The 21,235-nt window shown below is 43.1% G+C and overlaps 1 protein-coding gene across 2 annotated transcripts in view; it reads right to left on the bottom strand.

Moving 5' to 3' along the window:
- Positions 1 to 3,079, bottom strand: part of Mfn1 (mitofusin 1) — a 48,157-nt gene extending 45,078 nt beyond the window's left edge. The window contains exons 1-2 of one of the 2 annotated variants that reach the window (XM_090342456.1): positions 2,995 to 3,079; positions 1,085 to 1,203 (exon numbers count right to left, since the gene is read on the bottom strand). In XM_090342456.1, coding sequence (XP_090198582.1) covers positions 1,085 to 1,196 — 112 coding nt within the window. In that variant the 5' untranslated portion in view covers positions 1,197 to 1,203; positions 2,995 to 3,079. Of the gene's footprint in view, positions 1 to 1,084; positions 1,204 to 2,733; positions 2,887 to 2,994 lie in introns of those variants that run through there. The other variant, XM_090342457.1, reaches the window with a different exon arrangement.
- Between the last annotated feature and the right edge of the window lie 18,156 nt (positions 3,080 to 21,235).

Raw genomic sequence — 21,235 nt, 5'->3', positions numbered from 1 at the left:
AAGAATTTTAAAAATAGGGGCCGGGAATTTGGCCTAGTGGTAGTGCTTGCCTAGCATGCACAAAGACCTGGGTTTAATTCCTTGGTACCACATACACAGAAAAAGCTGGAAGTTATGCTGTGGCTCAAGTGTAGAGCGCTAGCTTGAAAAAGCTCAAGGACAGTGCTCAGGCTTTGAGTTCAAGCCCCAGGACTGGCAAAAAAAAAAAAAATTAAAAATAGCCAGGTACCACTGCTTCATGCCTATAACAGGATCTGAGGATCATGGTTCAAAGTCAGCCTGAGCACAATTTTGTGAGACTCTCATTTCTAATTAACAACCAGAAAACAAGTAGTGCTGAGGCTCAAAGTGATAAGGGCATGACCTTGAGCTCAGGAGCTTAGGGACAGTGCCTAGGCTCAAAGTTCAAGTCCCATGACCAACCAAAAATAAATAGATAAAAATAAAGGGCTAGGAATGCGGCTATTGTAAAGTACTGGCATACATGAAGCCCTACACTCAACTATATACTATTAGACTCATATATATACACTATATACTACATGCATTATATATTATTACATGACTATACATAATATATAGTATCTATTAAAATGTATATGAATACATAATATAATATATATATATCAATAGATTATCAATGTTATATAATATTGGTATATTATATTTTGTACAATATATTCTATATCTTTTATATCTAAATATATATCTTTGTAAAAATTCAACTAATTTACAAATTAGTATATCCTGATAAGACATTACTTAAAACATCTTTAATCCTTTCCATACTATAATCCTACATCAAGAAAAAGGTAAGTATGATGAGGTCCTGACTTAGGTGCTAAATTGGGGAAGATGAGTATAAATGGGGATACCTGAGTTTTTATCTGGAAACTTCCTAGATAGTTATCTTGAGCAAACTGCTCAACTTTGCTGTGCCTAGGTCTTCTTATCTTTAAAAGGAATATGATTATAAACTACCTAGTGGTATTATAAGATTAAAGAAATTATTAATATAGTAAAGAGCTTAGGCCAAGCACTTTATTTAATTTTCAACAGACATAAGAATTTGAGAGGAACTAACCTTCAACAAAATACGATCCTTCGGTAACAAACTCCAGTAACTGACCAAAGATTGCAGTAATTGCCTTCTTTGCCAGCACAAAGTGCTTCAATGGCGAAGTCGTTTCTGCCATTCTGATACTAGGAGAAGAAAACAAAGTTAGAAAAATAGTAATTAGCTTCTCTGGCATACATTTCTATTCCCAGCTTCTGCCACACAAGAGGGTCACTTGAGTTTTTAAGAGTTTGAGGTCAGACCAGTTTGGCCTAGTGGTTAAAGTGCTTGCCTAGCATGCATGAAGACCCGGGTTCGATTCCTCGGTACCACATACATAGAAAAAAGCCGGAAGTGGTGCTGAGGCTCAAGTGGTAGAGCTCTAGCCTTGAGAAAGTCCAAGGACAGTGCTCAGGCCCTGAGTTCAAGCCCAGGACTGGCAAAAATAAATAAATAAATATTTCAAAAAAAAAAAAGAGTTTGAGGTCAGCCTGAGAACACGGTGAGACTGTCTCAAATAACAAAAACAAATGAACAACAACAACCAAAAAAAAAAAAAAAAACAACAACTGTTGGACGTGGTGGCTCTCACCTGTAATCCTAGCTATTCAGGAGGCTGAGACCTGAAGATGGAGGCTCAAAGCCAGCTCAGGCACCCAAATCTGTGAGACTCTTAGCTCCAATTAACCACCAGAAAACCGAAGCGGTGCTGTGGCTCAGGTGGTAGAAAGTGCTAGGTTTGAGCTGAAGTGCTCAAGGACAATGTCCAGGCCCAGCGTTCAAGCCCTGTTACTGACCAAAAACAAAAACACACTACACTAGTCAAACATGTGCATTTTCTACTTCTTATCTCTCCAGCAAATTAAATTAACCAGAATATTTTTAGTTAATTGTTTGGGGGAAAGTGTTTTTACCAGAAGTTAATGACTAATCTATGTTACTAAAAGTTGAAATCTATTGGACAAAATCTTTCGTTGCAAGTTTTACTTTTACATCTCTTAGGTGAAGATCAAACTAAATGTGGCTAAACTGTAACTGTAAGTGAGCGACTCTTAAGTACTTTAGGGTGCTGGGTTGGTTCGGGGGAACCAAGGTCACAAAGAGTAAATTAATGATGTGTGTGGAAGTGGACAGGCTAAGGGAAGAAATAACATTCCAGGATTATAGTGCAGTCCCAACGCTCAGAAAGACAGAATTCGACAAAGGAGGCAAGTATGAAAAAATGAGCCCGGCGCTGGCGGCTCCGTCCACATCCATAATCCTAGCCACCCAGGAAGCTGAGACCCTGGGGATTAGAAGCTAGACCAGGCAGGAAAGTCCGTGAGATTCTTATCTGCAATTAAGCAGCAAAAACAAACAAACAGGACGTGACAGGGGGCAGAGCCTGAGCAAAACAGCTGACCAGTGAGTGCCCAGGCCCAGGTCAAGCCCCAGTACCAGCACGCGCACTCACTCACAGAAGGAAAACTTTGGAAGAGTACTTTTCTTCCTTTTAATGTTCTCCCGGGGCTCCTTTTACTGACACCAAAGACAATCTCAGCTGCGTGGACACACAGCGCGCGCGCGCGTGCGTGGATCACAGCACAGTGGCCATCAAGAAGGCGGACTCTTCCGTCCGCTGCGTGCGAAAAGCAGGGTGGGGACAGAAACCCGGTTCCGCGGGTGTAAACACCTACCTCTGGAAAAGGCCAGGCCAGATCCCGCCACCTGCCAGCGCGCGCCGGCCGCGACCCGAATCCCCAGCCCCGCCCGGGCTCCGGCCTTGCAGGCCCGGCTGAGCACCGGGTTCGCCGGTTCTCTCGGGGAAGGACCTCGGCGGGGCGGCGGCGGCGGCGCCTCGTCACAGAGCACACAACTCTCCACCCCTTGTCCCTGTCCGTTCGAAGGTCACCCACAGCGTCGCAAACTGGCCAGTGGTCGAAGCAGCTCGCACTCACATGGTCCCAGCACTGACCGGTCGTCTAGCAACCGCAGCTCAGCCAAAGGAGCCAGACCGGCTCATCCTGTGAGAAGGCGGACCTGGGAGGAGGGGAAGAGGGGCGGAGGCAGGAGTGGAGGGAGGGCAGATACTTCCGGTGTGTGAGCCAACCCGGGTCTGTTTGGCTTCTTAGGGGGAAATACGTCATGCCTCGGCGCCATTTTTCTTGTGGGCAGAAGGCAAAGCTGTTGTGGGCAAAGGCAGCTGATGGGGTTTCCAGTCCTCCCTGTAACTTTGTTCTTCCAAGTTTCCAAGATGTAGCGAATCTAGAAATGGCTCTCTTAGAACTAAAAGAATGTGGAGGCAAATGGGTTTTGCGATGCAGACTAGAGAGGATTTTTGTTTGCCAGGCCAATATCAAAAAGAAACCTTGTTAACCGTGAGTGGGGGGCTTACCCCTGTATAATCCTAGTTTCTCAGGAGGCTGAGATTGGAGGATCACCGTTTGAAAACAGTCTGGGCAGAAATATCTGTGAGACTCACCAATAACTTTCCAATTAACCATTAAACACACACACACACACACACACACACAAGTAGAAATATGGCTCAAAAGGTTTATCTTTGTGATTATTGTTCTTAATACACTACATGTGAAGTTACTTCTTTTCTCTTTTTTTGTACCTTTATTTTGTTTGGGGGGGGAGGAGGGGTCATGGGGCTTGAACTCTGGCCTGGGCGTTGTCCCTGAGCTCTTCAGCTCAAGGCAACCACCCTACCCCTTTAGCCACAGCCCTATTTCTGTTTTCTAGTGATTAATTGGAGATAAGAGTCTCAACGTTCTTTAGTGCCCGGAGCTGGCTTTGAACCATGATCCTCAGATCAGCCTCTTGAGTAGCTAGGATTACAGGCGTGAACCACCGTGCCTGGCAAAGGAAGGGTTTCCCTCCCTCCCTCTCCCCACACCATCCTGTGGCTTGAACTCAGAGCCTAAGCACTGTCCTTGAACACTTTTTGCTCAAGGCTAATGCTCTGCCACTTGAGCCACAGTTCCACTTTCAGCTTTTTCTGTGTATGTGGTACTGAGGAATCGAACCAAGGGTTTCATGCATATGAGGCAAGTATTCTACCACTAGGTTACACTCCTGGCTGGCTTTTCTATTTTAACCATACCCACCTAAGAATTAATGATAGGTTTCATTCCAGCCTAAAATGAGTCAACAAACTGCTGTGTAACAATAGATCTTTAACTTATGTAGCCAGTAAACTATAGTTTAAATTTGCTTTCAGAGGTGCTGGGAATGTGACTTAGTGGTAGAGGCTTGCCTACAATACACAAAGCCCCGGGTTTGAGTCTTTAATACCACATAAGCAGAAAAAGCTAGAAGTGGTACTGTGGTTCAAGAGGTAAAAGTGCTAGCCTTGAGCAAAAGAAACTCAGAGACAGTACCCAGGCCCTGAATTCAAGCCCCAGGACTGGCCAAAAAATTAAAATTAAAGATTTCTTTCAGACCCAGCAATTCCACTACTTGGCATTTACCCAACCATCCAGAAACTAGGGCATACGAAATCCACTAGCACAACAATGTTCATTGCAGCATTATTCACCATAGCAAAGATATGAAACCAACTTAGATGTCCCTCAGTTGATGAATGGATCAACAAGATGTGGTATTTGTACACAATGGAATTCTATGCTGCTGTCAGAAAAAAATGACATCGCCCCATTTGTTAGGAAATGGAAAGACTTAGAAAAAAATCATATTAAGTGAAGTAAGCCAGACTCAAAGGAACTTAGGCTCAATGGTTTCCCTCATTTGTCATAATCAGTAGAAACTTTGGGCTCTACTACCAGAGATTTGCAATAGAGCAAAACCTTGATACATAAGGCCATATAGTATGAAGCTAATTGAAAGGACCTCCAGGATATTGAAACAAAAGCCATATAATGAATGATTGTTGTGCTTAATGTACTATGTTATCTCTCATCTCTTTTGCTGTCCCTTGGTTATCTCATATTGTTACAGCATCTCACTTTGTTATCTGATCTATTGTATATATTTGTATTTGGTTATTTGAAATTGGATAGGGAAGGGGGGAAAACCAAGATGGGGAGTAGGGGGAGGGTAATGGGGACCAAGACATGTGAAAGGGTATCAATGTATGTGAATTAATGCACCTTCTATCTGGCGAATATCATGTAACCCTTTTATTAATTACAATAAAAATATTTTAAAAAATTACTTTCAGAAATATGAGCCAAGACATTAGTGGTTCATGACTGTAATTCTAGTTACTCAGTAGGCTGAGATAGGAGAATCATGAGTCCAAGCCTTGGCAAACAAATCTAAGAGATTTATGACTCCAATTAACAGGTAAACATCTGGAAACAGAGGTATGGTTCAAGTGGTAGAGTAAAAGAGCTAAGGGACAAGGGCAGGACCTGAGTTCAAGCTGCAGCACACCAGTTTTGGTAGAAAAAGAAAATAAAGGAAGAATATGTGTGAGAGCATATCTCAGTAAACCTTCTCCAACCTTGAACAGTGGCAGGGACATAAACCAAGCTAAGCCTCTTACATCTCAATAATACTTGTGCTGAGGTAAAATAAACTGTCATTCTTGCCTTAGAGATTGAAGGATTGAATCCTGTCTTATTCCTCTAGGTCAAGCAAAGAACCAGGTGCATGCTCACTTGCTTGTCTGCCGGTAGGTCATTTTGACTTTGTTCCTCGGGGAAAATAGTCCCCATACCCAAGGTGGAGCACTCCATTTTGGGCCTGGCCCAGAACATCGTCCTGGGCCTCCAAGAGACCACCACTCATCTTTTAATCTTGCTCTATTGTTAAACCCTACATAAACCTACCCCCAAATCAGTCCCTAGCACACCCTCCAATCCTGCGGGAAGGTCTGTGTCCCTTGCTGTTTCTCATAAGCAGAATACAACACCTAATAGACACAAAATACACATTCTCCTCAGCAGCCTATCAGTATATCATATTATTGATCACAGAGCAAATCTTAACAAATAAAAAGTTTGAAAAGCTTTCTACATTTTATCAGTCCACAATGGTATAAAACTGAAGTAGGGAGGCTGAGCCTAAGTAACTTCTTGCAGCCATATTAATGCCTCTTTCTTGGGTAGAGGGAATTCTCTACCCAGCCGAAAAGCCTAGAGGTGAGAGAGGTGAACTAAGAGAACTCTGCTTCAGAGAAATGCAAATGTTATAGCCTTAAGAAAGCTTTGCTTATAAGCCCACGATGGCTCAGGCCAGTAATCCTATCTACTCTGGAGACTGAGATCTGAGGATCATGGTTTAAGCCAACGAGAATCACCAGAACAGAAGTGAAACTGTGGCTTAGGGGTAGGGTGTAGCCTTGAACTGAGAGCTCAGGGACAGCACGCAGTCCCAGAGTTCAAGCCCCATGACCCACAGAAGGAAAGAAAGGAAGAAAGAAAGAAAGAAAGAAAGAAAGAAAGAAAGAAAGCTTTGCATATGAAGAATGAAGGTTTTGCATCTTGTCTTCAAGGTTGCAGGGAAGGTGAAACCCATCCTCCCCCCCCCCCCAAGTGATGGGTGCCTCTGAATCCCTGGAGACAGGCCAGGCACTTGGCTGATAGGTTACTCATTCTGTCAGTCCAGTGTCTGGGACAGGGAGTTTCTTGTGACCCTGCCCCCTGACCTGACCTTGTATAGGCCTGGACCAGCTTAGGCACAATTACACCATGCCACAGGTCTCCATGTTCAAGTCCTGTGTCCTGTTTCCTAGCTGTTCCTAGCTGTTCCAATCATTAATTTTATATTCTAATTACTAAAATGGGTAGGAATTTATTTATCCGGCCCAGGTCTATAGCCTCTACTTCCAATTTCAGGGCTGTAGCTCAGTCCTGCTTGGGTTGGGGGAAATTATACACAAAGAAACCCAGTGAAGCTGGGCTTGGTGGCTCACTCCTGTAGTCCTAGCTACTCAGGAGGCTGAGATCTGAAGATTGTGGCTCAAAGCCAGCCCTGGCACTGAAGTCCTTGAGACTCTTATCTCCAATTAACCACTAGAAAACCAGAAGTGGCTCTGTGGCTCAAGGGGTAGGAGGGTAGCCTTGAGCTGAAGAGCTCAAGGACAGCTCCCTGGCCCAGAATCCATGTCACATGACAGACAAAAAATAAAAAAAAAGAAGGATGAGGAGAAGAAGAGAAGAGGAGGAGGAGGAAGAAAAAGAGGAGGAGGAGGAGGAGGAAGAGGAGGGGGAGGGGGAGGGGAAGGAAGAGGAGGAGGAGGAGGAGGAGGAGGAGAGCTGCGAACAGTAGCCAATCATTTTAAACCAGTCACATCTCTCATTGGTCCTTTTTCCACCAGAGGGAAAGTCATACCACATGCAGGTGCCCAGTAGTTTTATACTACATAATTATTCAGGCAGCCAGTGGTTGTGTTGCAACCATACAAATGAACCTATGAATGTGAGAATTAACATTTAGGCAAGCAAGCAGAATTAGCAGTTAAGTAATTACAAACAATTAGAATCTGCTTGACTGACATTCCCTTCAATTAGAACTTTGACTGGTTTAATTTAAATCTCTCTATTCCTGAAACTTCTTCTATTTTCCTTTGCAAAGGTCAGGCCACCCTTGGACCTGCTCTTTCTTGCTGCTTTCAAATCTAATTTGGGGTGGGGGGCTGGGAGTTTGGCCTAGTGGTAGAGTGCTTGCCTAGCATGCAGGAAAACCCGGGTTCGATTCTTCAGTACCAAAAACATAGAAAAAAGCCAGATGTGGTGCTGTGGCTCAAGTGGTAGAATGCTAGCTTTGAGGAAAAAGCCCAAAGGCAGCCCAGGACTGGCGAAGGAAGGAAGGAAGGAAGGAAGGAAGGAAGGAAGGAAGGAAGGAAGGAAGGAAGGAAAGGAAGAAATCTAATTTGGGGAAAGACCGCTTTTTACATTCTCCAGTCACCATGGTTTCCCAGTTCAGATCTCCATCAGAGCTGAATTGGCCTTTGGTATTGTTTTTGTTGTTTCTTTTCTCTCTGGCCTGTTTCCTTACTGTGTTAAATGTGTTTTATGGCTGCTGGTCTTTGAGACAGAAGTCCATCATGCAGTCACTGGCCTTCTAATAAAGCCTCCAAGACTTGAACCCTCGAAATGTGGCTTCTCTGTATTCCCACCTTACAACAAAACTAAAAAGAGGAAACATATAAAATATTTTAAAATGTAAGGACAGAATATTTTACTTTCAACTTATCAATGCATAATTAAATAAAGAAGGAAATAGAAAAAATGAGATTCAGAACACAACAAATATATGCTGAGCATGCCTTCCATCTCAGGTCCTCAGCCCCTCCCATACACCAGTTCATTTGGTCAGGCCTAATTACAACTGGCCTTTAGCCCTGGTCATTTCCCAGAGCCAGTATTTAACCCCTCTCCCCTGGCTGAAAGCAGCAGAAAGCCCTCCAGGCAGACGTGAACTCCTCCCAGATGTTCACAACAAAATGAAGAATCTCCCTGGGGCTCTCACCAGTTTCTCTGGGATAGGTCTCTATATGTGGTATAGAGGAATTGAACCCCAGTCTTCATGCATGCTAGGCAAGCACTCTACCACTAAGCCAAACTCCCGGCCTGTCGAAGATTCTTATTTTTCCTTGACTGGTAGTTATTTGATTTTAGGGCACGGCATACATCATTCCAAGCTCCTCTTGCTTGCTGCTGAGAAATCTGTGGTTGTTCTGATTGCTTTTCCTTTATAGGTGATCTTTTCTCCCTGGCAGCTTTAAGGATCCTTTCCTTGTTCTCTATTGATTCTGTATGGATTATAACGTGGCAGTGTGATTTTTCTGTTTTGGTCCGGTCTATTTGGGGTTCTAAAAGCTTCTTGTATCTGGATGGGCCTGTCCTTCTGGATATTTTGGAAGTTCTCTGCAATGATTCGCTTCAACATATTTCCTATTCCATTAACCACCTTCTCTAGGCTCTCCTCAATAATGATTAGCCTTAAATTAGGCTTCCTAATTGTATCTGGAGCTCCTGAAGTGATCTATCATATTTCATGGACTTGTTTTGAATAATTTCCTTGTCTTTCTTTATAAAATCTAGGCTATCTTCAATTCCAGAAATTCTCTCTTATGCATTGTCTAAGCTGATATCAATACATGCTACTTTAAAAAGAAAATCTCCTTGGGGCCTACAATTTGGCCTAGTGGTTAAAGTGCTTGCCTAGCAAGCACAAAGACCTGGGTTTGATTCCTTGGTACCACATATATAGAAAAAGCCGGAAGTGGTGCGGAGGCTCAAGTGGTAGAGCTCTAGCCTTGAGAAAGTCCAAGGACAGTGCAAAAAAAAAAAAAAAAAAAAGGACTGGCAAAAAAAAAAAAATTGCACAAAAAAAGAAAATCTCCTTTCCTTCTGATTGGTGAATTTTTGCCAGCTCTGGGGGCCTCAGGGCCTGGGCACTGTCCTTAGGTTTTCTCAAAGCTAGTCATAGCACCACTTCTGGCCTTTGTTTTTCTTTGTATGTGGTACTGAGGAATCAAATCCAGGGCTTTGTGCATGCTAAGTGAGCACTCTACAACTAGTTCATGCTCCCAACCCAAGTTGGTAATTTTTGATGGTTGCATCTCTTATTTTAGATCTTGTATGGACTTCTTTAACTCCTTGGGTTTAAGTGCTGTGTCTGAATCTTTTAGCTGAATGGCTATACTTTTGTTGGAATTCATTGAGCTTGCTGTTTGTGGATTCTATGATTCCTTTATTAATCTTTTTTTTTTTTTTTTTTGCCAGTCCTGGGCTTGAGCTCAGTGCCTGAGCATTGTCCTTGGACTTTCTCAAGGCTAGAGCTCTAACACTTGAGCCTCAGCACCACTTCCGGCTTTTTTCTATATGTGGTACCGAGGAATCGAACCCAGGCCTCCATGCATGCTAGGCAAGCACTTTAACCACTAGGCCAAACTCCCGGCCCCTCCTCTATTAATCTTTGATTAACTTCATCACATTCATGTATAGCCTTATTCATGCTTTTAAACTTTTGTTTATTCATATTTACCAGTAGCATTTTTAGAGTATTTTGAGGATTCTCCTCTATGTTTTTCATTGACTTCTCTGTTGCCTGTTTATTCTGAATGGAAGAAGAGATTCCTTGACTCACCATTTTTCTTGAGTTTCTTGTTCTGCCCATTTGGAAAGGAGAGCAAGACTAATACCACAAGAGATTACAGTTTACAGGTTTTTGTTGTTGTTTTGTTTTTTTTTGTTTGTTTGTTTGTTTTTGCCAGTCCTGGGCTTAAGCTCAGAGCCTGAGCACTGTCCTTGGACTTTAACAAGGCTAGAGCTCTACCACTTGAGCCTCAGCACCACTTCTGGCTTTTTTCTATGTATGTGGTACCAAGGAATTGAACCCGGGTCTTCATGCATGCTAGGTAAGCACTTTTACCACTAGGCCAAACTCCCGGCCCCGAGATTACAGTTTTAAGATAAGAACCAACCAAGCCCTCTTTCACTGCATGGACTATAAGGGTTCACAATATTAGACAGGTATTTTCACTCTCTTTCCTTTTGTGCACTTACAAATAGATCCAATACCATCACCGAACACAATTTTAGAGCAAAACCCAACCCAATCTCTATGAGAATTAAATCAATCTGGACTTAAACGGTATAATTCAACAAATAAAAATACAGTCTGGATCAACAACACTCAACTGTAGATCCATGAACCATGGAAATCAAAGAAGAAGCAAATTACCAGAAATAGAGAGATATGATGAAAGGCAAGAGGAGAAAATAAGAGAAGATCAATGAAGGGAAGGAAAGGTAGAGAGTGAAGATAACTGAGACCTAAAGTGAAAGAAGAGGAAAATAATAAATTAAAAAGTAAAAATAATAATAATAAAAAAAAGAAAATGTACAAAAGAATAACAAAAGCCAAGTGTGGTGGCTCTGTAATCCTAGCTACTCGGAAGGCTGAGATCTGAGGATCATGGTTTAAAGCCAGCCTGGGCACTACAAAGCCATGAGACTCTTACCTCCAATTAATCATTAAAAAATGGGAAATGTGCCTGTGGCTCAAGGATAGGGTGGAAAAGCCTTGAGCTAAAAAGCTCAGGGACAGAGCCCAGGCCTAGAATTCAAGCCCCATGACCCACAAAAAAAAAAAAGAAGAGAAAAAAATACGTAAAAGGGATCAATAATTTTTAGAAACCCTTGAAAATTATGCAAATTTAAAGAATGCTAAAATTTAAAACACTAAGATTGAAAAATAGGGGACTGAGTAATCAAAATATAATCTGAATTAAATATGTACACAATGAAGGAGAAAGCCTACTGATTGGCATCCCCATATTTCTAGGAGTGAACAAAAGTACAGTGAAGTAAAAATGGGGCAGGGGGACAAAAAGGCAAAAGTAAAAGTGAAAATGAAAAAAGTAGTAATATTTTAAAAATTAGAAACAAATTTCTTCAGTTTATTTGGTGAAACTTGTGTCTACCTGTCCAGGATCTACTCTCTTGATTTCTGTGTGATGATCATGTTGTACCCGAATCCCTAGAAGCCCGAAAAGACCACCAGAGGCCACAGTCAAAGCTAAAAAGCAGGGGTCATTTTATTTACGAGTCTAGACTCGGGCCTCCGCGTACCAGCAGCCGGCAACGCTGAAAAGGCCCTGAGCAAGAACTTTACACTGCTTTTATAGGAAAATACAATTACCTGATTGGCTATTTAACTCAAACCACTGGTCAAATCAGAGCTCAGGTGTCTAACCACTGAGCACCAAGCTGTTACCACCTGGGGTTCAAGTACATGGGCCCTAAACAAGGGAGGGAGGAGGTCATTCCCAGAACATGGAACAATCTTGGCACAACATTCCCCCCTTTCCCATGATACTTTTAGAGCCAATCTTGGATCTATCTAGTTAAAAATCACACAAGAGCCTAGGGGTCCAGCTAAAACAAAAAAACAGGGTTATCAACCAAGGGGAAAAAATTCCTTCACTTTACTCCCTTTCCCATTTTAACACCATTAGGTGGAAATGCACAACTATGAGTATTTACCCACACAAAGTCCCTATGCAAATACTGCCCATTACTATTATTGATTTTGGCGGCATAAATTAATTTTTAAAGGGCTACTTTTGGTCCACTCAATCTTCCAAGTTATTTCGGCCGAGGGTTCTATAAAGTCTGGAAATGGGTCCACTGGCTTGGCATGGGTGTAATGGATCCAAGAAGCTACTCCATCTACTTTGAGGGCGGTGGGCATTGTCAGGATGACCTGAAAGGGTCCTTTCCACTGTAGCTCCAGATTTTCTTGCCGGTGGCGTTTCACGAGTACCCAGTCACCTGGTCTATAGCAATGAGGCACCAGAGGTGGTTCTGTCTTGTACAGGTCCCTCAGCTTGGGCCAGACTTCTTGGTGAGCCCTTTGCAGGGCTTGGAGTGAAAACAAAAATTCAAAATCACCATCCTCTTCTTTTCTAACAGGATTTTCTTTAAGATTGGTTATTATAGGGGAAGGTCTACTAAACATTATTTCATAGGGGGTAAGTCCTAATTTAAAAGGGGAGTTTCAAACCCTGAATAGAGCATAGGGGAGAAAAGCTACCCAGTTTGCGCCAGTCTCCAAGGTCAATTTGGTCAGGGTCTCTTTTAATGTTCTATTCATTCTCTCTACCTGTCCTGAACTTTGGGGTCTATAGGCACAATGTAATTTCCAATCTGCTCCAAGTATGGAAGCCAGTCCCTGACTTACCTTCAAGGTAAATGCAGGTTCATTATCTGAACCTATCATTACTGGAAAGCCATACCTGGGTAAAATATCCTCAAGTATCTTCTTAGCCACTATCTGTGCAGTTTCCATTTTAGTGGGGAAAGCCTCGACCCATCCTGAAAAGGTATCTACAAAAACTAACAAATATTTATATCCATACTTTCCTGGTTTTACTTCAGTAAAGTCTACCTCCCAATAGGCTCCTGGCTTATCCCCTCGCTGTCTTGCCCCTAAATTTTGCTGATTTCTCCCTACATTATTTAGCTGACATACTCTGCAACCTGAAATAATCTCATCAATTTTGATGGTTGCTTCCTTAATTCATAGTCCAGTTTGTCTTATTAAGTCTTGCATCTTTCTGGCTCCCAGATGAGTACTGTGGTGAATTTTTTTTTTTTTTTTTTGCCAGTCCTGGGCTTGAGGTCAGGGCCTGAGCACTGTCCTTGGACTTTCTCAAGGCTAGAGCTCTACCACTTCTGGCTTTTTTCTACGTATGTGGTACCGAGAAATTGAACCTGGGTCTTTATGCATGCTAGGCAAACACCTTAACCACTAGGCCAAACTCCCAGCCCCTGTGGTGAATTTTTTGTAACACCTTCATCCCTAATTTTTCTGGGAGTACTATGTGACTCCTGGAATCTCTCCACCATGCATCAAGGAGCTGTACCATAGGTAGTTTCTCAATCCATTGCAATTCTTCCTCTGTATACCCTGGGATCGGTGGTAAGACTCTGGATCCTGGGTCTGGGAGTTGGAGGGCTAGAGCTGGAGTTGAAGATAAGGCTACCTCCCGGGCAGTCTGGTCAGCCAGATGATTGCCCCTGGACACTAGATCTACAGGTTTCTGGTATCCTGGGCAATGGACTATTGCCAGTTTCTTTGGTTTCCAAAGAGCAGCCAGGAGTGCCAATATTTCCACCTTATTTTTGATAGTCTTTCCTTCTGCTGTAAGGAGGCCCCTCTCTCTGTATATTGCCCCATGTATGTGGCCGGTGGCAAAAGCATACCGACTGTCTATATAAACTGTCAGTCTTTTATCCTTACCCAGTTTTAAAGCTTGGGTTAAAGCCACCAATTCCGCTCTTTGTGCTGAAGTTCCTGCAGGCAGGGACTCAGCCCAGATTACTTCAGTCTCTGATATGACTGCAGCCCCCGCATACCTCTGTCCTTGTGTATAAAGCTGCTTCCATCAGTGAACCAGACAATCTCCGCATCTGGCAGAGGCTCATCTTGCAAATCCTCTCTTATTCCATGCACTTGGGCCAAAACCTCAGCACAATCATGAAGTGGGGCTTTCAGATCTGGATCAGGCAGTAGCCAGGCTGGGTTAAGGGCAGTTGGAGGCTGGAAAAGAATCTTGAGAGGGTTTAGCAATAGTCCTTGATAATGAATGAGTCGGGCGTTACTCAGCCATCGGTCTGGGGGCTGTTAGAGAATGCCCTCGATGACTAACACGGAAGTTTTTCGTTGCCACTGGTCCGATCTGTTCTTTTTCTTTTTCGGCATTCCCTAGCCCAGTGACCAAACTCTTTGCAGTAAGAACATTGATCTTTGCTCAAATCTCGAACTGAAAGTCTCAAAGATTGTGGGCCACGTGAAACTCTTTGTGGTGGTCTTCCCTGTTGAACTACAGCAGCCAGTACTTTAGTCATTCTCTCTGTTGCTCTCAGCTGTTTCTCCTCTGGGGCATCCCTATTATTAAAAACTCTCTAGATCCTAGGGAAGATGGCGCCGAGACAATAGGGACGCTCCTAGCTCTCTCTCACAAAAAGAAAGAACCAGGGAGTCCCACGAGCCAACTACCTTAAGAAATCCACAACAACAAACTCAAAAAGCAACGGAGAAGGACCCAAACCGGAAAAGAAATCCAGATAAAGCTCACAAGCAATTTTCTCAAAGAATTCGGAACGCGAGGACCCCTCCCCCACCCCTTGCCGCCAGCTCTGAGCTGGGAAAAGCGGCAGCCCCCGGGCAGCCCCCGACCGCTACAGAAACCAGCATTGGACCGGGCCAGTGAGTTGCAGAAGCAGCAGAACCCAGACGCGGAACCAGAACAGCAAGCAGCAGAACCCAGACGCGGAACACAGGCGGCTGAGGAGACCCGAGGGGAGTGAAAGACTCCCCACCACCGTGGAACACCCACAGACGGAACGCAGAGGCATGAGTAGCAGATTGCATCCCCAAACACATCGGGAAAGCAGAGCGGGTTCCAAGCAATAGAACTTAACTCAGACCCCTCCACCCTGCCCGAGAAAGACTGGCAGGAGCAGGGGGGCAAGGAATTTAGAATCCTGTCCCTCCCCTCAACAGCCCCCTCCCTCAGGCCATTGACTGGAGACTGACAGGCGGGCTACCCATAAGACCCAGCACCCCACCAAGGGAGGCGGGGCTGCCCCAACTCCCACCCGCCCAACAGGCTCAACTCCCAGACCTCTGACTGGAGACTGAGAGGCGGGCTACACTAAGACTCAGCACCCCACCAGGGGAGGCAGAGCTGTCCCAGCTCCCACCCAACAGGTTCCTCTCCCAAGTCACTGGATCTGGAGAGTGGAGGGCGCCGAGTCCCTGCCTTACAGCAGCGGGTGGGGTGTGCGGGAAAATAGGAGCCAGCATCGGTCCCCTCAAATCTTGAGCGGGGCATCCTCCAGCTGGGAATCCTGAGCAAGACAGCACAGAGGGGCCCCCCACAGTCACAGACTCTCTGACAAAGCAGTGGAAACACAGCAGGGATCTGAAGGGCCGACCAGCAGCCAAGCTCGCCTTCTGAGAATCAGAAAGGCAAGGCTCTGCCCTTGGAGCCCACGTCCTCAGTTGGGCCCCGCCCCGAGGAACAGTGCAGTCTCCTGCTGAGAGCCCCTGGAAACTCTCAAACCCCAGACCCTTGGCCGGGGACCGCCCCTGGAAGCAGCACAAGAAAACGTCTGCCCAGCGCGCTCAGACTGAAGCTCGTAGATCCATCCCACGGCCCACTGTGAGGCCACTGGTTGGGCTGAGAGCTAGTGTGCAGCAACACATAAGTTTTATCTGATTCTTTCCAAACTTTGTACTCAAATACGCTACCTACTTACCAACTTAGGTCAGTTATCCTTATGCTATACCTTTTCTTCATTACTATAATAATCTTACACTCCTACGTTAATCCTCTTGTACCTCCCCTGATCTCTCTCATTCTATTTTTCTATCTCTGGTCCTCTGTTCCTCTTTTAACCCTTATAATGCATGGATCTACACTTGATGGCTGTTGAGCAATACTGTATATCTAGGAGTTCAATTATACTGTAGGTTCAGAGGGACTTAAATACAATAGAGATTGGATTGAGAGACTTATTGTTTTGGTCATAAATTGCTTATCAGTGGTTGTATTAGAATGGTCTGTAAGTGCACAAAAAGAGTGATAACACCTGTCAAAAATTGTGAACATCTAGTGTCTGCCAGCTCCAGAGGTCCAGGTTGGTTATATCTGAAAAATTATAATCGTGTTTAGTATTAATCTTGCTCCCATTTTCAAATGGGCAGAACAAGAAACTCAAGAAAAATGTCAAATCAAGGAATAACATCCCCCACCCAATATAAACAGACAATGGAACAGTCACTGGCAAGCCTAGAGGAGAGTCTTCCAAGTGCTATACAAATGCAATTGATAAACATCATTAATGAAAGATGTGAAAATATGAAGAAAGAGATAAGGGAGGAAGCCATAGCTAAACAAGAGGAAACCATGAGCAAGGTGATAAGTGAAAAAGAAGAAGCCATAAAGGAGGCCACAATAAAGGTTTTTCAAAGAAAAATGGATGAATTCATAGAATCCACAAATAAAAAGGTGACTGAACTCCAACAAATGTCCAAAGAAAATAAAGCTACTGAGCTAACCACTCAAATGGAAATCAAGGAGCTAAAGAAATCCATACATGATCTAAAAGAAGAGATGCAAGGCATCAAAAATGAGCAATTAGAAGCAAGGGCGATGGCATACTAAATCCACTAGCACAACAATGTTCATTGCAGCATTATTCACCATAGCAAAAATATGGAACCAACCCAGATGTCCCTTAGTTGATGAGTGGATCAACAAGTTGTAGTGTTTGTACACAGTGGAATTCTATGCTGCTGTCAGAAAAAACGACATCGCCCCATTTGTTAGGAAATGGAAAGACTTAGAAAAAAAATCATATTAAGTGAAGTAAGCCAGACTCAAAGGAACTTAGGCTCAATGGTTTCCCTCATTTGTCATAATCAGTAGAAACCGTGGGCTCTACTAGCAGAGATCTGCAATAGAGCAAAACCTTGATCCATAAGGCCATATAGTATGAAGCTAATTGAAAAGACCTCCAGGATATTGAAACAAAAGCCATATAATGAATGATTGTTGTCCTTAATGTACTGTATTATCTATCATCTCTTTTGCTGTCCCTTGGTTATCTCATATTGTTACAGTATCTCACTTTGTTATCTGATATATTGGATTTATTTGTATTTGATTATTTGAAATTGGATAGGGAAGGGGGGAAAACCAAGACGGGGGTGGTGGTGGAAGGGAGGGTAATGGGGACCAAGACATGTGAAAGGGTATCAATATATGTGAATTAATGCACCTTCTATCTGGCAAATATCATGTAACCCTTTTATTAATTACAATAAAAAAAACTGTCTAAGCAATCCTGAGTAAGTCTTGGATACTTTTTCCTTCTAGGTCCTCTAATTTCTGTAGCTTCCTTTTAATATCTGAAGCCGCCTGGTTAACAAAAGGACATAACTACAGCTGCCTGATTTTCAGGGGCTTCAGGGTCCATTGGGGTAAACCGTCTAAAGGCTTCCATTAGTCTCTCTAAATACCCAGAGGGAGTTTTTGCTTTACCTTGAAAAACTGAATACACCTTAGCCAAATTAGTGGGCTTGTGAGCATCAGCCAGGAGACCAGCCATTAGAGTCTGGCGATACACCAGTAGCCTTCCCCTACCTTCTGCCGTGTTATAGTCCCATTTATTCTAAATGCAAGAGTGCACCAAAAGTCTCAGATTTCTACGGACGGGTGACATTGATAAACAAATTCACATTTAAATCTCTAAAACTTTAACTCAAGGAAATAGCCAAATTCCCTAATATCTCTGGGCTAAACAAGATACAATATTTACAATAAATATTTACAATAAACAGCTCTACCCAATTGCGTTTAAAGCGCGCAAAATTAATATCAGCTGTACATTTTCCAGAAGTTTGTTTTAAAAGTTTTGCCAATCTTACTCTTGCAGATGAGAACCAAGTTCTTTTACAAGGTAATTTACTTTGTTACAACTGCTGCCACACGGGAGTGGCCATAGTTGATATATCGGATATATTTGTATTTGGTTATGTGAAATTGGATAGGGAACGGGGGAAAACAAGATGAGGGGTGGGGGAGGGGGGAAGGGAAATGGGGACCATGACATTGTGGAAGGGTATCAATGTGTGGGAATTAAGGCACCATTTATCTGGCAAATATCATGTAACCCTTCTATTAATTACAATAAAAAATATATTTAAAAAAAAAGACAAAAGTAAAAACCTTTAAGTATCCCCAAATTTGGATGGCATGCCTGGCAGCAGTCAGAGTAAGGAAGACACCTGGGGCCCTGAAAACTCTCAGGGGGCGCCTCCCCATGAAGACTTCCACTCTTTGGCAGCCGGCTGGCCAAGGCCATCCTACCTATCAGGGGGGCAAGAGTAACACCTCAGTCCTGGGGGAACCAAGACTGATGCCTCTGTCTTGCCACCAATTGTCTTAGTGACAAGGACACAAAAAACAAGAATCCATAAAAACATCCAACAAAACATTTAGAGCTGGTACCAGACAAGACAAAAACATCTAACAGAGAAGCAGAGACCTTTAAGTAAACCCCAAATTTTCTCTTTAAAATGTTGCAAGACCAAGTCTAGGTTAACAGTAAGGAATTTGATCAGGGTGGCCAGATCATCCTGGTAAGAAAATTTTTCTCCCTAATCTTCCAAATTGTGGGAAGGCTGGAGGTGCCCTCTGGGGGCAAGAGGGTATTCTGAGCCTGACGCATCTTGGCAGGGAGCAGCACCCAAACTGAAAGAGAAACTAAACAAACAACAGAAACAACATACACATGGGAGCCCAGGCTGATAACCAGAAGGGAACTGTTAGACAGAGGGGCGGTCACAGCACGGCTGTCCGAACAATACAGCCTGAGTGGAACTATCAGAGGGATGGTTGCAGCATGGCTATCCTGACAATAGCTCCCCAGAAGGGCGCAGGGGACATCTCCCACTGGCCCCGTCAATAATCCTATAGCGTGTCCACCAGGATTCTTCGTTGACCCAGATACAGAACCTATAGGCAACCCAGATTAACAGATTATCAGATAAAACATAATACTCAGAGACAAATGAAGCCAGCCTATTTACCGCAGTTTTCTACAACCCCTGAATCCCTAGAACCCCGAAAAGACCACCAGAGCCACAGTCAAAGCTAAAAAGCAGGGGTCATTTTATTTACGAGTCTAGACTCGGGCCTCTGCATACCAGCAGCTGGCAACGCTGAAAAGGCCCTGAGCAAGAACTTTACACTGCTTTTATAGGAAAATACAATTACCTGATTGGCTATTTAACTCAAACCACTGGTCGAAACAGAGCTCTGGTGTCTAACCACTGAGCACCAGGCTGTTACCACCTGGGGTTCAAGTACATGGGCCCTAAACAATGGGGGGAGGAGGTCATTCCCAGAATATGGGACAATCTTGGCACAACAATCAGTTTTCCTTTGGCTTAGTTTTTCCAATCAGTTTGTTTGAGTAGGCAAAAAATGTTGTGCCTCAATGATGTTCATTTCACCATTATTTACCACAGCTAGGATATGGAACCAACCCAGATGCTCCTCAGAAGATGAATGGATCAAGATGTGGTACTTATACACAGTGGAATTCTGTGCTGCCATCAGAAAGAATGACATCGCCCCCATTAGTAAGGAGATGGAAAGACTTGGAAAAAAATCATATTAAGTGAAGTAAGCCAAAGAAACACAGGTTTAAGGGTTTCCCTCATTTGTAATAATTAGTACACATCTAGGACTCTCCTAGCAGAGGATTACAATAGCTCAAAACCTTTGTACATAAGGTCATATAGGATGAGACTTAAATGAAATGAACTCTAGGGTATGGAAACAAGAGGTTTATCTTGTGCGATTATTGTTCTTAATGTATTGTTATTTCTCTTCTCTTTTTTCCCTTATGATTAAACTCATGTTGTTACTGCACTTTACTTTGTTACCTGGCATATTGTATATATACTTTCATTATTTGAAATAAGGAAGGGAAGGGGGAAAACAAGATGATTGGGAGGGAAACAGGGATGAAAACATGAGAAGGAGTATCAACGTGGGAGAAGTATTGCACCTATTACCTGACAAATGTAACTATAACCACTCTATACATTATCCCCACAATAAAATAAAGAAAATGTTGTGCCTTACAGACTTGGAGTCTTTGGACTATCCATCCAGGCTAACTTATTGGCAGGGCAATGTGCTTTTGTGCCCCACAGGAAAAAGTTGCCTGTTTTCTGTAGCTTGGGTGAGGATGGATTTGTATCCTACCTAGAATCAATGGTGAACTTCAGAATCTCTCTCTGACTCAGCCTGGAGCCACTATTATTTTTACCAGCTCAGCAAAGAGTGGCTGAGGGGCGGGGCTACCTGTGTTTGTCTGTGTACTGGCCCTGGGGCTTGAAATCAGGGCCTGGGAGCTATTCCTGAGCTTTTTCTGCTCAAGGTTAGCACTCAAGTACTTGAGTCACACATATTTATGGACAACAAAGGAACTTAACTATAATATCTGTGTTGTGTTTTTTGGTAGCCAAAATAAATATATTGAATCGTACAATTTAATTTAGAGAATTGTTAATCATTACAAATAGAATGTTTACAGGGTATTTAAAAAAGTGCTTAAACATGGTGGGAAGGGAATTTGGACACTAAAAAGAAAAGGTATCTATGGCGTCTTAGTGTAGGCTGCTGTTCATAACAAAGACTAGGAAGCATGTAGATAAGATATATTTTTCTCACATCAGAAGCCAGGCAGTTAAAGATTGGGTCCCAGCATTGTCGAGTTCTGGCTAAAGATTTCTTGCAGGTTGCAGATCTTAACTTCTTGAAGTATTCTCATATCATAAAGAAAAACAAAGTATGAGAGTCATCTTTTATAAAGTACTGATACTATTCATAAGGGCCCTATCTTCATACCTAACTACCTCTTTTTTTTTCTTTTCTTTTTTTTATTGTAATTAGTAAAAGGGTTACATGATATTTGCCAGATAGAAGGTGCATTAATTCACATACATTGATACCCTTTCACATGTCTTGGTACCCATTTCCCTCCCCCCCCCACACCCCCCACCCGTCTTGGTTTTCCCCCCTTCCCTATCAAATTTCAAATATCCAAATACAAATAAATTCTATATATCAGATAACAAAGTGAGATACTATACCAATATGAGATAACCAAGGGACAGCAAAGGAGA

The sequence above is a fragment of the Megascapheus bottae genome, chromosome 1 (genome assembly GCF_031878675.1).
Source record: "Megascapheus bottae isolate mThoBot1 chromosome 1, mThoBot2.hap1, whole genome shotgun sequence".
Lineage (NCBI taxonomy): Eukaryota > Metazoa > Chordata > Mammalia > Rodentia > Geomyidae > Megascapheus > Megascapheus bottae.
Note: the sequence above shows the minus strand (reverse complement) of the source record. Positions and strands in the feature narration are given on the sequence as shown.